We start from the raw sequence: 12,751 nt of genomic DNA on the forward strand, positions 1-12,751 counted from the left end.
TTCCTTCTTTCACTCAGAATTCCAGAAACAGCCAGGCTGCCTTAGCACTGACTGTGGCAAAAGCCGTGGCAATGTGGGTAAATTTGACTGTGTGCCACAGAAACGTGACCTCCCACACTGCAATAATCTGTTCTTTCACTCATTTAATATCACTCCCCCAGCTGAGGCTGTAGCCTGTGGTTGTATGTCCCCCTTGGAGGGGTTTTGGGATGGAAATGTAGGAGATGGATCTCTGCTGACATGCATCAGCCCCTCAGGTCCTGCTGCATCTTCCCTCCCTGCCAGGTCCAACACCTGCTGAGCCAAAGATCCAGGTCTGGAGGGGGCTTTGCCCATCTACCCTGAGTAAAGATTCCCACTTCAGCAGGGATTAGTTGAAAGAGAGAGAAAAAAAAAAATGTTTATGCTCCTTATGGTGAAACCTTCCAGATGGGACTGCACTGAGGGGAAATCAATTGTGAGACCTAACAACTGTAACAGGTTTGGTTAAAGTTTGTTGGCTTTTATGGTGCTTTTCCCAGACAGGGGAATTTGCTCTGTGCTCACAACATCCTCAGACAGAAGCAGGTTTGTGGTCAGCATGAGCAAAAATCGAGTTTGTGGAGGGCAGGAGGGCTGGGCTGAATCCCAGGCGCTGAAGTCACCATTAGGGACTGGATTTCAAAACAAACCCTGGCTCCTCATCATCTGGTTGCTATGGAGGCACTGCTGGCTCCTGCTTCCAACCAGGAAAGGCAGGTTTCTGCTCTGGACCAGAGGTTAAGATGACAAGAAAGATGGAGATACTATTTACAAGAGCACGGAGTGACAGGACAAGGGGGACTGGCTTCCCACAGACACAGGACAGGGTTAGGTGGGATATTGGGAAGAAATTCTTTACTCAGAGGGTGGTGAGGCCCTGCACAAGCTGCCCAGAGAGATTATGGATTGCCTATCCCTGGAAGTGTTCAAGGCCAGGTTGGACAGGGCTTGGAGCAACCTGGGATAGTGGAAAATGTCCCTACCCATGAGAGAGAGTTGGACAAAATGATCTTTAAGATCCCTTCCAACCCAATGCTCTGTGATTCTGTGATCCTTGTGATCCCTTCTAACTCAATGTATTCCATAATTCTGTGATCCCTGGCTGGCTCATCAGGGTGAAGGTCGGGTAGACTGTGGATTTTTAAACAGAATGAGCTTTTCCAGCACTGCCCTAAGAGATCCAGCAGCTCCTTTCAGAGTCTCAGATAAAACAAGAGCCTTTCAGCTCCTGAATCTGATATTTAAAGCATTCACAGTCCTATTTAGGCAATGTCTCCTGCTAATCAGGAAATTTATAAGATGTTTGGTAGATGCCTGTTCATTTTTTCGCAAGCAAAACCAGGTTTTCATCCCTTTTCACTCCTGAATTCTGGCCCCAGAGGCAGACAGGAGCCTGGCAAGGGGAGATTTGCACTGTCGAGCTTTGTAGACTGCAAACCAGCCAGGAGTGGGGATCTGACTTGTAAAAAATTTAAGTCCAAATGCATTTGGACTCCATGCTGATTAGTGTCAGCTCCAACACACACTCAGGAATCTGGTGGCAGGGGCTGCAGCGATTTGAAGCTGGGATGAGACACAGCTTGCAAATAGCAGGTCTGACTTTTGAGTTCCCTAACCCCTTCCTGCCCAAAAGAAAATGTTTTGGCAGAAAAAGGAAGATGCAGGGAGGGAAACTGAGTGTATGTGGAGGTGCATTCAGCTTCTCATCTCTTCCCAGATCCACAAGGTGGTCTGTGGGCTTCTCATCTCTTGTTTTTCAGTCTCTCCTGGGGCTGGGTTGAGCTGGGGATTTGCTAGGGATTTGCATGGCTGTGGTGGAAGCTCCCTCTGTTTGCAGTCTGGGAAGGCAGAGCCTGGCATGGGATGGGAGATGGCAGCGCTGGGGACAGCACCGGGGACAGCACTGGGGACACTGACAGAGGCTGCAATCAAAACGAGTTTTCCCTCCTCCCTGGATGCAGATGCCCCTCTCACACTCTCTCACCCTAATTCCCTCCTGGCAGTGCCACCCTGATCATGGGAAACTCATCCCAGATGATCTGAGTGATTTGGAGGTCGCAGCCCAGGGCAGTGTTTGCCCCTCCGGAATTGGGCTGTTTGCATTTCATTGCAGAGGCCCTGAGCACTTGCTTTTCACTGTGAACTGTGAATTCTCCTGAAATGGTGGCATTTGTCTGAAATCTCCCTCCTGGGTTCCCCCTTGTCCTTTGGAAATGGGGCAGCAGATCAGTTTTGGAGGCAGCGAGTGCTGCAGGGTCAGGATTCCCTCACCCAAGGGAAAACTCCTGATTCTGTCTACCTGGGGTGAACTGAGAGGGGAGGAAGGGAAAAAAAGCTGTTAAGGTGGGAAGGAAAAGGTACCATGGTTATGTGATCAGTAGTGAAGAAGTTCTGCCCCACACTCTGAGGGTTTTCCACTCCTGCAGCTGTTGACAGAGCCCCTCCCCAAACCTGGGGGTGAAAAATTGTGGGAGGGAGCACAAGATAAGGAAAGTCCCCTTCTCTGCTGGAAAGAGAGGAGATGGAGGGAAGGGACCATGCGAGAGTCTTTTGTTGGGGTAAGGAAGGGAGGTTTACAGGAGAGCAGAGGAGCCTTCTGGCATGGGGGGAGCAGGATTTTGGGCAGCGGGGCTGAAGGAGGAATCTGTCACAGAAGGCCGCAGGGAATTCATCCTTAGGGCATTGCAGGGTGGATTTTACTTTGGATGAAGGGGTTTGGGTGGATGAAGGAGGTCCTGGGGCTGGTACTCTCTCTGCAGATGCTCTAAGCTTGGCTACAGCACTGCAGGCTTTGGGGTGTCCTGCACTCAGGGGTGAAAGGAGAGGTGGATGTGGGAAGACAAAATCTGTCTCCATTGTCCTTTTTTGCTCCTGTACTGGGTGTACAGCTCCGTCCATTATCCTGTCTGGCCTCAGGGTCACACCAGAGCTGGGTTCCTGAGCAACAACTCCCTTCCCTGCTCTGCTTTGGTGGAAGGGAGAGAGAAAAGGAGGGACATTTATAGGCTAAAAAACAAACGCTGGCAGAAAGAAGAGAGGAGGCAGAGCCCAGCTGGCCATGCTGACCTCCAGCCCACTCTCCCCAGGTGTCTGTGTTGAACCAGCATCCTGGTTCCCTTGGGATGGAGAGAGCTGGAGACTCCCTAAGCGAGACACCAATCCTCTTTTCTTTGGGGACATGGTTCAAACTCACAGTCAAGGCTGTGCTCGGCTCAGCAGAGGGATCTGCATGGGCAGGGGGCACTGGGAAGGAAAGCAGGTCACAGCTGTGCTCACCCCTGGGTGAATCACGGGGTGGGGACACCCCAAACCCACCTCACCTGGGCACGGTGATGTGGGGCTGCACCTTCCCCCCGTGAGCAGTGATGGGGCTGCTGTGGCTTCTCAGTCGTGTGAAGGGTTAATAAAAACAACAGCAACAACAACAAAGTACCGCCAAATCCCAAATCTCTTCTCTTTCTCTCCCCTCCTCCTTCCCTTCCCTGTTTTTTCCAGGTGTTGTTTATGGCCACAGGAGGGAGCTCAAATCCAGACATGGGAGGATCGCCTTGATTTCGGATCCAGAGCCTCTTAAACTCTGCTTTTCCTCTAAGCTGGTCCCTGTTATGTCCAGGATCTGGCACCTGCTTGACATTTACTTTGAGTTCCAGAGGACCAGAGACCTAGGATGAGGAGCATTGGATCCGCCCTGAACCTGCTTTTGGTATCTCCACTCTACTTTGTGTGGACCGTGGTCGCTCTGGACCTGGCACAAACTCCCTGCACCACTTTGGTCCAAGGGAAATTCTTTGGGTATTTCTCCTCCTTCGCCGTCTTCCCGTTGAACTCCTCTCTCTGCTCTTGGATTATCCAGAACCCCGACCCTCGCAGGTACACTTTGTACATGAAGATCCTCAAACCCTCCGGCGTATGTGAGCACCAGCACATCCGCACCTACCAGTTCGACTCCTTCCTGGAGTCCACGCGCACCTACCTGGGCATGGAGAGCTTCGACGACGTGCTGAAGCTCTGCGATGGCTCCACCCGCTTTGCCTTCCTCCAGTCCAACAAACAATTCCTGCAGATGAAGCAGACGGCCCCGCCGGGCGTGGACACCTGGCCCATGCGGTGGAAGCCCACCAAGGCTCAGGAGAGGGACTTCTCGGTGGAATATCTGGTGGTGGGCAACAGGAACCCGAGCAAAGCCGCCTGCCAGATGCTCTGCAAGTGGTTGGATGCTTGCCTGGCCATCAGCAGCAGCTCCCACCCGTGTGGCATCATGCAGACCCCCTGCTCCTGCTCGGGAGGGGAGGTCCTGGATCAGGCCAGCGAGATCCTGGGGTTCACCAGGAAGAAGGAGGATTGCTACAAGGATGGGATTTACCTGGAGAACTGCGTGAGCAGCCCCAAGGACAGCAATGGAGCCGAGTTCCTGGGTGAGTGCAGGGTTGGCCGGGGGGTGTTGGGGAGGGAGGGATGGATGGGATCTCCTCTCACGGGTCTCACACTGTCCCTGTCACCTCTGTGTCCGTATCTGTGGATGCCTGGCATGAAAATCCTCATTTCCCAATCGACAGGCAGGTCAGGTAGCTCCTTATGAGCCTGCCAGTGGAATTGCAAATCAGCTGCCCCTAAATATTCCCCGAGTTGTTGCAATTAATTCTCGGGGCTTGTTCGTTGCTTGTTTTACTCCTGCAGCCTCCGAGCTGCTTGAGAGGGAGCTCCTTACCTGAGGGTGAGCAGTTTTCCAACGTAATTACAGATGTCCTAGAAAAAGCAGGATCCAAGCTACCTCCCGAGGCAGGCTGCTCTCAGCAGCCCTATCAGCCACTTTTAATTCCTAGGGAAAACTTAATCCTTGGGTCTGGTTCAAGGGGATGGCAACAGAAGGCAGTCTCATTTTGTTCCCTGCTTCATTTTCCTTCTGGAGGCTTTCAGGAAGGAAATCCATCACGCCGCTTCCATGGGGTTGCTTGGTGCCTTTGCTGGGGCTTATTCCTCAGATATTTCATTGGGTTTTGGTTGTGGTGTTGAGTGTCAGCTGGAAAGGGACAGGGGAGGTGGCAGAGGCATGACAAAAAGGGCTGTGTGTCAAGGCGGGATGATCCTGAAGTCTGATTTTGTGCTGGGGAGGGAAATTCTCCTTCCAGAGACCCTGCCAAGCAGAAGGGACTCAGGGGGTCTGAAAGTGAAGCCTTTTCCTCACTGCCTGTGTCAGGTCAGCTCCAGGGTGTTTATTCTCAGCTCCCACCCCAGGTTGCATAAAGCAGAAGTGTGATGCTAAGTGGGGATGCAGGTGGCAGGGAATGGAGCCTCAGTTCAGTGAGTCTCAGACCTGACCCTCACCCCAAGCTCTCATCTTCAGGTGCTGGATGAAATGTCCTCTGCCACCAGCAGAAAGTTGACATCTCTCTGGGTCAGGAATTTGGGGATCCTGCCTCACTTTTTCAGCCCTGTTGAGGATGGGATTTCTCAGGGTTGAGGAGAAGAGACCAGGTTTGCTTTAGCAGGAGGGAGGAGGTGACCAGGCAAAGATACAGGCTGTGCAGAGTGATTTTCCTGCAGACTGCAGCCTGGCATTAGCTGAGAGATTAGGATACGATCAGGTACTCGTGCTGTCGTCAGTGTATTTTGGGGGAGATTTTGCTTCTCACTGACCTGTGAATCAATACATGAAGGCACAGCTGAGCCATAAATCCTGTAAACTGGTTCTTCAGTCGTGCCTCCCTCCCTGGCCATGAGCACAAGCCTCTCCAGATTTGGATTGGGGTTTTTTTTGGTTGTTTTTTATTTCTTGCAATGCCCTTTTCTCCTGAGGAGCCTCCTCGCAGTTCAGTCGTGTGTCATGCCTGGAATTTGCTGATTGGGTGATTTATGCATTCCACCCAAGCAGTGTGACCTTTCTCACTGCATCCAAAGGTGAAATTTGAAAAGATTTTCAGCAAATCCTGAAGCATTCAAGCTTAATATTGGCTTTTGTAGGGATCTCTCCTAGTCCAGCTCAAGTGCCTGAATGTTCCCACAAAGTAAATATGAAAGAGGCTCAAGGGTGGCTGACTCAAAATCCTTTTTGGGTGTCAAATATTTGTAGAGTGGAGATAATTTTTCTGCTGGCTGCTCACATCTGCTCCATATTGAAGGCAGGGAATTATCATCTTGGCTGGTGGGATGCCATCCACACAGAAACGATGCTTGCAGGGTGCCCAGCTCTCCATGTGCTGCTCTGTCTGTCACTGTGTCTGTTTTGATTTATGCAAAGGCTTGATCAGGAAGATGGAGGCGAGATCCAATTTGGACAGGGAGTCAGCAATCCCTTAACAGCATTTTGTGGGTGGAATATTTTGATAGGGTTCCTGATTTCCAAGTGCTGATGCTGGTTATTGCAATCACTGCTGTTCTGATTGTATTTGTAGCATTTTTTTTTTTCCCAACAAGCTTTTTTATTTTTTTTATATTATCATTGCTATTTTTCCCTCCCTGCTGCTTTCTGAGTCATTTGTTGTTTCTGGGCCTGTCTTAACACTTTCATCTTGGAACAAGTGGAGATGTGTGAGTTGTACTAATCTACCCTGATGACTTTAAAGACACAAGAAGGAATGTGGAAGGTTCCCTGACCATGGCAGGGGGTTGGAATGAGACGATCTTTGAGGTCTCTTCCAACTCAAACCAATGAATTGCTAGATACTATGCTGAAATATGAAACCTGACTTTCCCTAATGTCCCTTTTTTATTCCTTGGGTATTTCCAAAGCAAATGGATGGGTGCAAATCTACAGTGAGATGTTGCAGTGGACACAGCTGTGCTTTGGTTCATGGTCTGTGGGTGAGATTCCTGCAAAAAGCTTCATTCTTAGAGGATCCTGTTCCTCCAGAACTACAGGGACTCTCAAGAAAACATAACTGACAGCCTGTTTTCACTCATGGCCAGTGATTTTACACCTGGCTCAGGTGCACAGGGAAATTTATATCATTTATTGAGGGATTTAACAAGGAAACTGCCAAAGTGACCCTGTCTTATGTGGAGCATCTGTTCTTCAGTGTCTGGAGGAAAGAGAAACTGCTCCAAATTCGCTTCCCAGGTTTAGTGAGGCTCTCTTTGCACTCACTGTCCAACACAGACATTGCAGAGGGTACAGCAGGCAGTGGTGGGTTGCAGAAAAATCCCTCAGGTTATCTCTCAGATGTTTTGGTCTTGTGCTGGTGATCAGCAAGACGTGCTTTGAAATCTTGGGCAGCTTGAACTGGAAGTGTTTTCCAGGAGAAGACAATTCAACATGGAAACAATTTTTGGCCATTATCAGATCTCCCTTGGCTAATTCAGGAAATGTGGGAAGAAGGCAGAGGTTTGTTTGTAGGTCTGGATGTTAAGATGTAAACTCATTTTTTTGGGATACAAATTGGCATTCCTTGAATGAGTTTGCGGTCCAAGAGCAGGAGACTGAAGAAGGGAAAACCTCCTGAAATGCTGGGCATTGGTTCTTCACGGTCTGGAAGCCCTGGTGGGCATCCCAAATGTGAGCTGGCTTCTGTAATCCGAGCTGGAGCTCTAACAGGGATGCTGATGTGACCCTGTAATGAGAGAAGGTTAAATGTGTGCTTAAGTGCTGTGCTGAGTTAGGCACTTAATGAATGGCTAATTAGTCTTGTCTCAGTGTGAGCTGTTCCTGGAAGACCATTGCAGTGCTGTCACATTTTGGTGGCCCAAAGATTTAAACATCATTCTGCTCTTCGTTTCCCCACCTTGGAGGGATCCAGGATGCTGATTGCAAAACAAGGCTAAAAATGTCCCTCAAAATACATAATTTGCTTCTTGATAAATCAGGTGGTTCCAGGGCTGGAGGGCTTTTTATAATGAGTGGATAACTGAAACACAATAATGCTAGACTGAAGTGCTGGGGATTTTCCTGCCTTTCCTGCTTAATTTTTCCATTTTTTTGCTGTCCCCATTGCTCTGAAAAAATCAAACCCCCTTTCCCTCACACATGCTCATCACTTCTGTTTTGTTACTGGTATTTCATCTTGCATTTTTAGGTGCTTTTCCTCCTCTGTCACCTTGATTAAGATGTCTCAGAGTGTCTGATCTCTGTTTGGAGAGATCCATTAATAAGTTCTTTCTCAACCTGTGCTGCATTAAGCAGGCTGGACTCCATAAATTTCTCACTGCAGGACACACCCTCCAAACTTCTCTTGTTGGGAAGTTTTGCTTCCTACTTGGTGTGTTCTTTGGTCAAAACATGCTTTGGTCTCCTCAGCAGGGCTGAGCTTCTGCCTGGATTTGTGGCTGAGTGGCTCCTGAATGGGGTCCATGATGTGGAAGAGGAACCAGAGGCACATAAATGAATCAATTCCCACCCTTGGGTGGCACAGCTCCCCTCCCCTCGAATCTCCAACCTCACCCAGGGCAGGAATAGCTTGATAAGTCATTTCCTGTGTTTGAGATGAGCTTTAGTGTTCATGAAAGCTCCAGAAGATTGATAAAGAGCTGTGAGTAATTGCCCAGGGGCAGATCTCAAACCTCTTCTTGACATCTTCAGCTCCTTATGACACATGCTCTGTTCCTCCAGCAAGAATCCCCTGGCTGGAGCAGCTGAGCTTGCAGACAAAGGTGCTTGGCTTTGGTTTTGCCTCGGTGTTGGACTTGCCAACCAAATGGCAAAGGGATTTGGGTGAGTGCATTTTCATTGCCTATCAGGATTCCAGCTCCTCGCTTCTCCACCTGTGTCTGTCCCTGTTTTCTGATCTGGCCATCCCTGAGAGCAGAGGTTGGATGTGGCCAGAGATCAACAGCAAAGCACAGGGCAAGGAAGCACTGATTTCTCCTCGTGTGTGAAGTTTTCCTGTGTAAAGTGCTGAAATAATTTGAATTTTTACCTGATCTCCCCCAGCTTAAATCCAAATCTCAGCAGCTGACAGCAAGACCTGATACTCCTTCCAGCTCAGGGAGGAGGAGGTTGATTAGAGCCTGGCACATGGCAAAGAGGTCACCTTGTCACCTGCAGTGAATCCCCATATGGGCAGCTCCTGCTGGAAAGTCCCTCTTGCCTGTGGTCACAGGTTGTTTTATGGATGAGGCAAAAGTGGGGAACTCCTCCCTGGGGCAGGAGAGGGGGATTCTGGCTCAGTTTAAACTCTGTGACCTGAACAAGCCTTGCCTGGCCCACTGTTCTCCTCTGGGATCATCAAAGACCTTACACATTAGAATAGAATAGAATTAGAATAGAATAGAATTAGAATAGAATAGAATAGAATAGAATAGAATAGAATAGAATAGAATAGAATAGAATAGAATAGAATAGAATAGAATAGAATAGAATAGAATAGAATAGAATTTCAGTTGGGAAAGACCTGCAGTGATTATCCTGCCCCACTGCCCAACCAAAGTTGAATTACAGGCATTGTCCAAGTACTTCTTTAGCACTGGCAGGGATGGGGCATCAGCCACCTCTTTAAAAAGCCTGTTCTGATTTTTTACACTCCCTCAGCAAACAAACCCTTCCTGATGTCCAGCCCACACTTCTCCTGGTGCATCACAGGATTCCAGGGAGAATTAAACACGATCACACAGCACCTCTGTGAAGTGACAGGGCAGAAATTCCAGCTGCTTTCAGCGCTAAATCCATCCCTGCGTGTGTCTGTGCGGAGCTGGGCTGGGGAGGAACGAGCAAAGCAAAGCCATGATCAGCTGCATTGTGAACCCACCAGCTTGTGGACATGGTCACAATGCAGAAACATCGGCAATTACCGGCTCAAAGCGCTGTCCTGGTCGCGGAGAGAGTAAAGGTGGAATCTACATCCAGCTGCCGAGGGAGTTTCACAGGCAACTACTCCCATTATTGCAATGGGGACTTTTACGGGTAATTTAATGAGTGGCAGCCTGGGGAAAGGCTCCGCTTTTCAGTTTCCCCTTTCTCTCTTTCTCTCTCTCCTCTCTCTCTTTTTTTTTTTTTTTTTTTTTTTTTAACATCCTCTCGTATCATGTCATATCGTGTTCCATAGCAGTCACCACAAAATGTTTTTTAGGGGAGTACAAGGTGAAATTAAGGTGCAGGGAAACACTGACACCACAGTCAAAATCATCACGTCTCCGGAGTAGTTTTCCATGTAGAACTGCAGAAAATGAGGGTGATGGTGCTGACACCTCAAAGGGGGAGTGCACACAGGCATTCCTGTCCATTTTCACCACCTATCCTAAATATTTGGCCCTTTTCACCACCCACCCTTGAATATCTGATGTATTTAGGTAAATGGGAGCAGGCTGAAAAATTGAATTTTTTTTTTTTTTTTATGAGAGGATCTGGGTCCACAGAGATTTTTAGTGTTTGATTCACCTGTGTGGTACCTGAACTCCCTAGAACCCAAATACTAAGAACTGCCCTACTTGGGACCAATGATCATTGAACTAATTAATTTCTCCAGGTTCTGACTGTACAAAATATATGAAAAATCTACTAAAGATCGTGTGTGATATAATGATTTTCTCTGCACAACCCGGGCAACGTGTGGATGAAATTATTTCTTTTGCACATCCTGGCCGGAATAAAGTAATGCCTTGATTCTCCAACACTAAAAATGTTGTTGGAGATATTCTTTTTTTTCCTGCAGGTTCAGTGACACTGCCAGAGCATCACCAACACATCTGTAACTCATTTCTTTTCCCATATCTTCCTATTCTTACAATCACTGAAACTTTGACATCTATGGGTGTTGATTTTATCTCCTGCAAGTCCCACATTCCCCAGGACAGTATTGGAATAAGCTTGGGATAAATGAGTTAGAAACCGGTTTAGGATTCTCAGCAAGCATCCTGGTTCAGACTCAGCAACTGTTTGTCCCTAGGGTGGCTCTGCCAATGTCACCTCCAGCCGCTGAATTTCCTTTTGGCACGCTCTCTTCTTGCAGACAACAATCTGATACTGAAATCCCATATTTTATCCTTCAGCGCGGTGAGACAGCCAGGCTGGGAAAGGACGTCCTTTAGCACATCAGAATTGCAGATCTGTTGAGTTTAAATATATTTCTTTGTGTTCCCTGGCTGGAGTTTCAATAGAGCGATAATTGCCACACACCTCATTAAGCTGAATGCTCTCAATAGGTCTGGAGTGGTCCATGCCATTAAACAAACAGTTACTGCCTTGGGATCTGCCCGGTGTTTAGAGGCTGTAAAGAAGGAACCTGGAGGCTGTGAAAGCTGCAACTCCAGCTTCCTGAAGAAATTGGGCTGCCCTGGCAGGGTGGCTGCTTTGCCCCGCAGTTTTAGGGCACTTTGAGGAGTCTGATCCTGTGCCCTGAGGCAGGGATGTAATTGCTGCTGCAAGTCCTTGGCTTTTTTGCCTTGCTTGGATGGAGAGGGGGATGCCCTGGTCTCTGCCAGTTTGGATTTTGGGATTTGGAAGCTGATTTGTTAGTTTTGGGTCAGGAGTTTGGGTATATTCGCATTGAAGGCACTCAAACCAGAGAAAGATGATTGAATTCAGTGTATGGCACTGACAACAGGAGAACAGCTGGGAGCAGGTGTGCTGTGACCCTTTTTCTGAATATGATGTCTGGAGGACCAAGATGCAGGGTTTTGGCTCCGCAGCTTTTGCTGAGACCCCAAGACTGATCAGAAAAGGACCTACACAGAGATTCTGTCCAGGATCTACTGGAGGCTGGGCTGGAACAAGGGGAATGGTGATTCCACCACATCCCCCTGTTTAATCTGCTCTCCCAGACTAAACCCACCCCACATGGAAGGCTTTGTTCAGTGACCTGTGTGCACTTCACATGCAGCTCTGTGTGGGAATACAGCTAGAGAGCAGAACTGCCAGCACTGCTCAGCTTGTCACTACCGATGTGGATCTGTTAGCCGTAGTAGGCCGCAAGCCTTGGCGGGAGTGAGTAGGCCGCAAGCCTTGGCAGGAGTGAGTAGGCCGCAAGCCTTGGTAGGAGTGAGTAGGCTGCAAACCTCAGCAGGAGTGAGTAGGCCTCAAGCCTTGGCGGGAGCGAGTAGGCCCAAGCCTTGGTAGGAGTGAGTAGGCCCAAGCCTCAGCAGGAGTGAGTAGGCCGCAAGCCTTGGCAGGAGTGAGTAGGCCGAAGCCTTGGCAGGAGTGAGTAGGCCGCATGCCTTGGCAGGAGTGAGTAGGCAGCAAGCCTTGGCAGGAGTGAGTAGGCCGCATGCCTTGGCAGGAGTGAGTAGGCCGCATGCCTTGGCAGGAGTGAGTAGGCCGCAAGCCTTGGCAGGAGTGAGTAGGCCCAAGCCTTGGCGGGAGCGAGTAGGCCCAAGCCTTGGCAGGAGTGAGTAGGCCCCAAGCCTCGGCAGGAGTGAGTAGGCCCAAGCCTCGGCAGAAAAAAGCGGGATTTTGGAGAAGGAATGTAAGAGATAAGAAGGTGCTTGGTACAGTGTGTTTAGCCTGCAGTTTCTAGGGGATTTACGGGAAATATTGTATCTACCTGGCTAGCTTAAACGAGATTGAGCAATGTTATCTAGTTACATGTAGGCAATATACATTAGTTACACGAATATTATTGGTGGGCTATTTTTAGTAACAATAGAAAAAGTATATAAACTTTGCTTCGTGAATCAATAAACGGCTTCATGGCACCTTGGAAATCATGAAGACCCCGTTCCTTCTTTTACACCGCCGTCAGCTCTGTATCCCAAGTGCCTGCTGGATGAAATTGAGGGTTAGTTTTGGTATCTCCCTCCCATAACTTGACTAAAATTGTAACCAAAACTGTCAACAGAACTCCATTCCTACCAACTCTGGTCAGAA

At 48.8% G+C, this 12,751-nt stretch overlaps 1 protein-coding gene across 13 annotated transcripts in view; it reads left to right on the forward strand.

Moving 5' to 3' along the window:
- ADGRB1 (adhesion G protein-coupled receptor B1) overlaps nucleotides 1-12,751 on the forward strand; it is a 282,349-nt gene that overhangs the window by 75,603 nt on the left and 193,995 nt on the right. For all 13 annotated transcript variants that reach the window (XM_033078467.2, XM_033078492.2, XM_033078475.2 and 10 more), the window contains exon 2: nucleotides 3,517-4,436. In XM_033078467.2, the coding sequence (XP_032934358.1) occupies nucleotides 3,689-4,436 (748 nt within the window). In that variant the 5' untranslated portion in view covers nucleotides 3,517-3,688. The remainder of the gene's footprint in view (nucleotides 1-3,516; nucleotides 4,437-12,751) is intronic.

Source organism: Catharus ustulatus, chromosome 1 (assembly GCF_009819885.2).
Source record: "Catharus ustulatus isolate bCatUst1 chromosome 1, bCatUst1.pri.v2, whole genome shotgun sequence".
Classification (NCBI taxonomy): domain Eukaryota; kingdom Metazoa; phylum Chordata; class Aves; order Passeriformes; family Turdidae; genus Catharus; species Catharus ustulatus.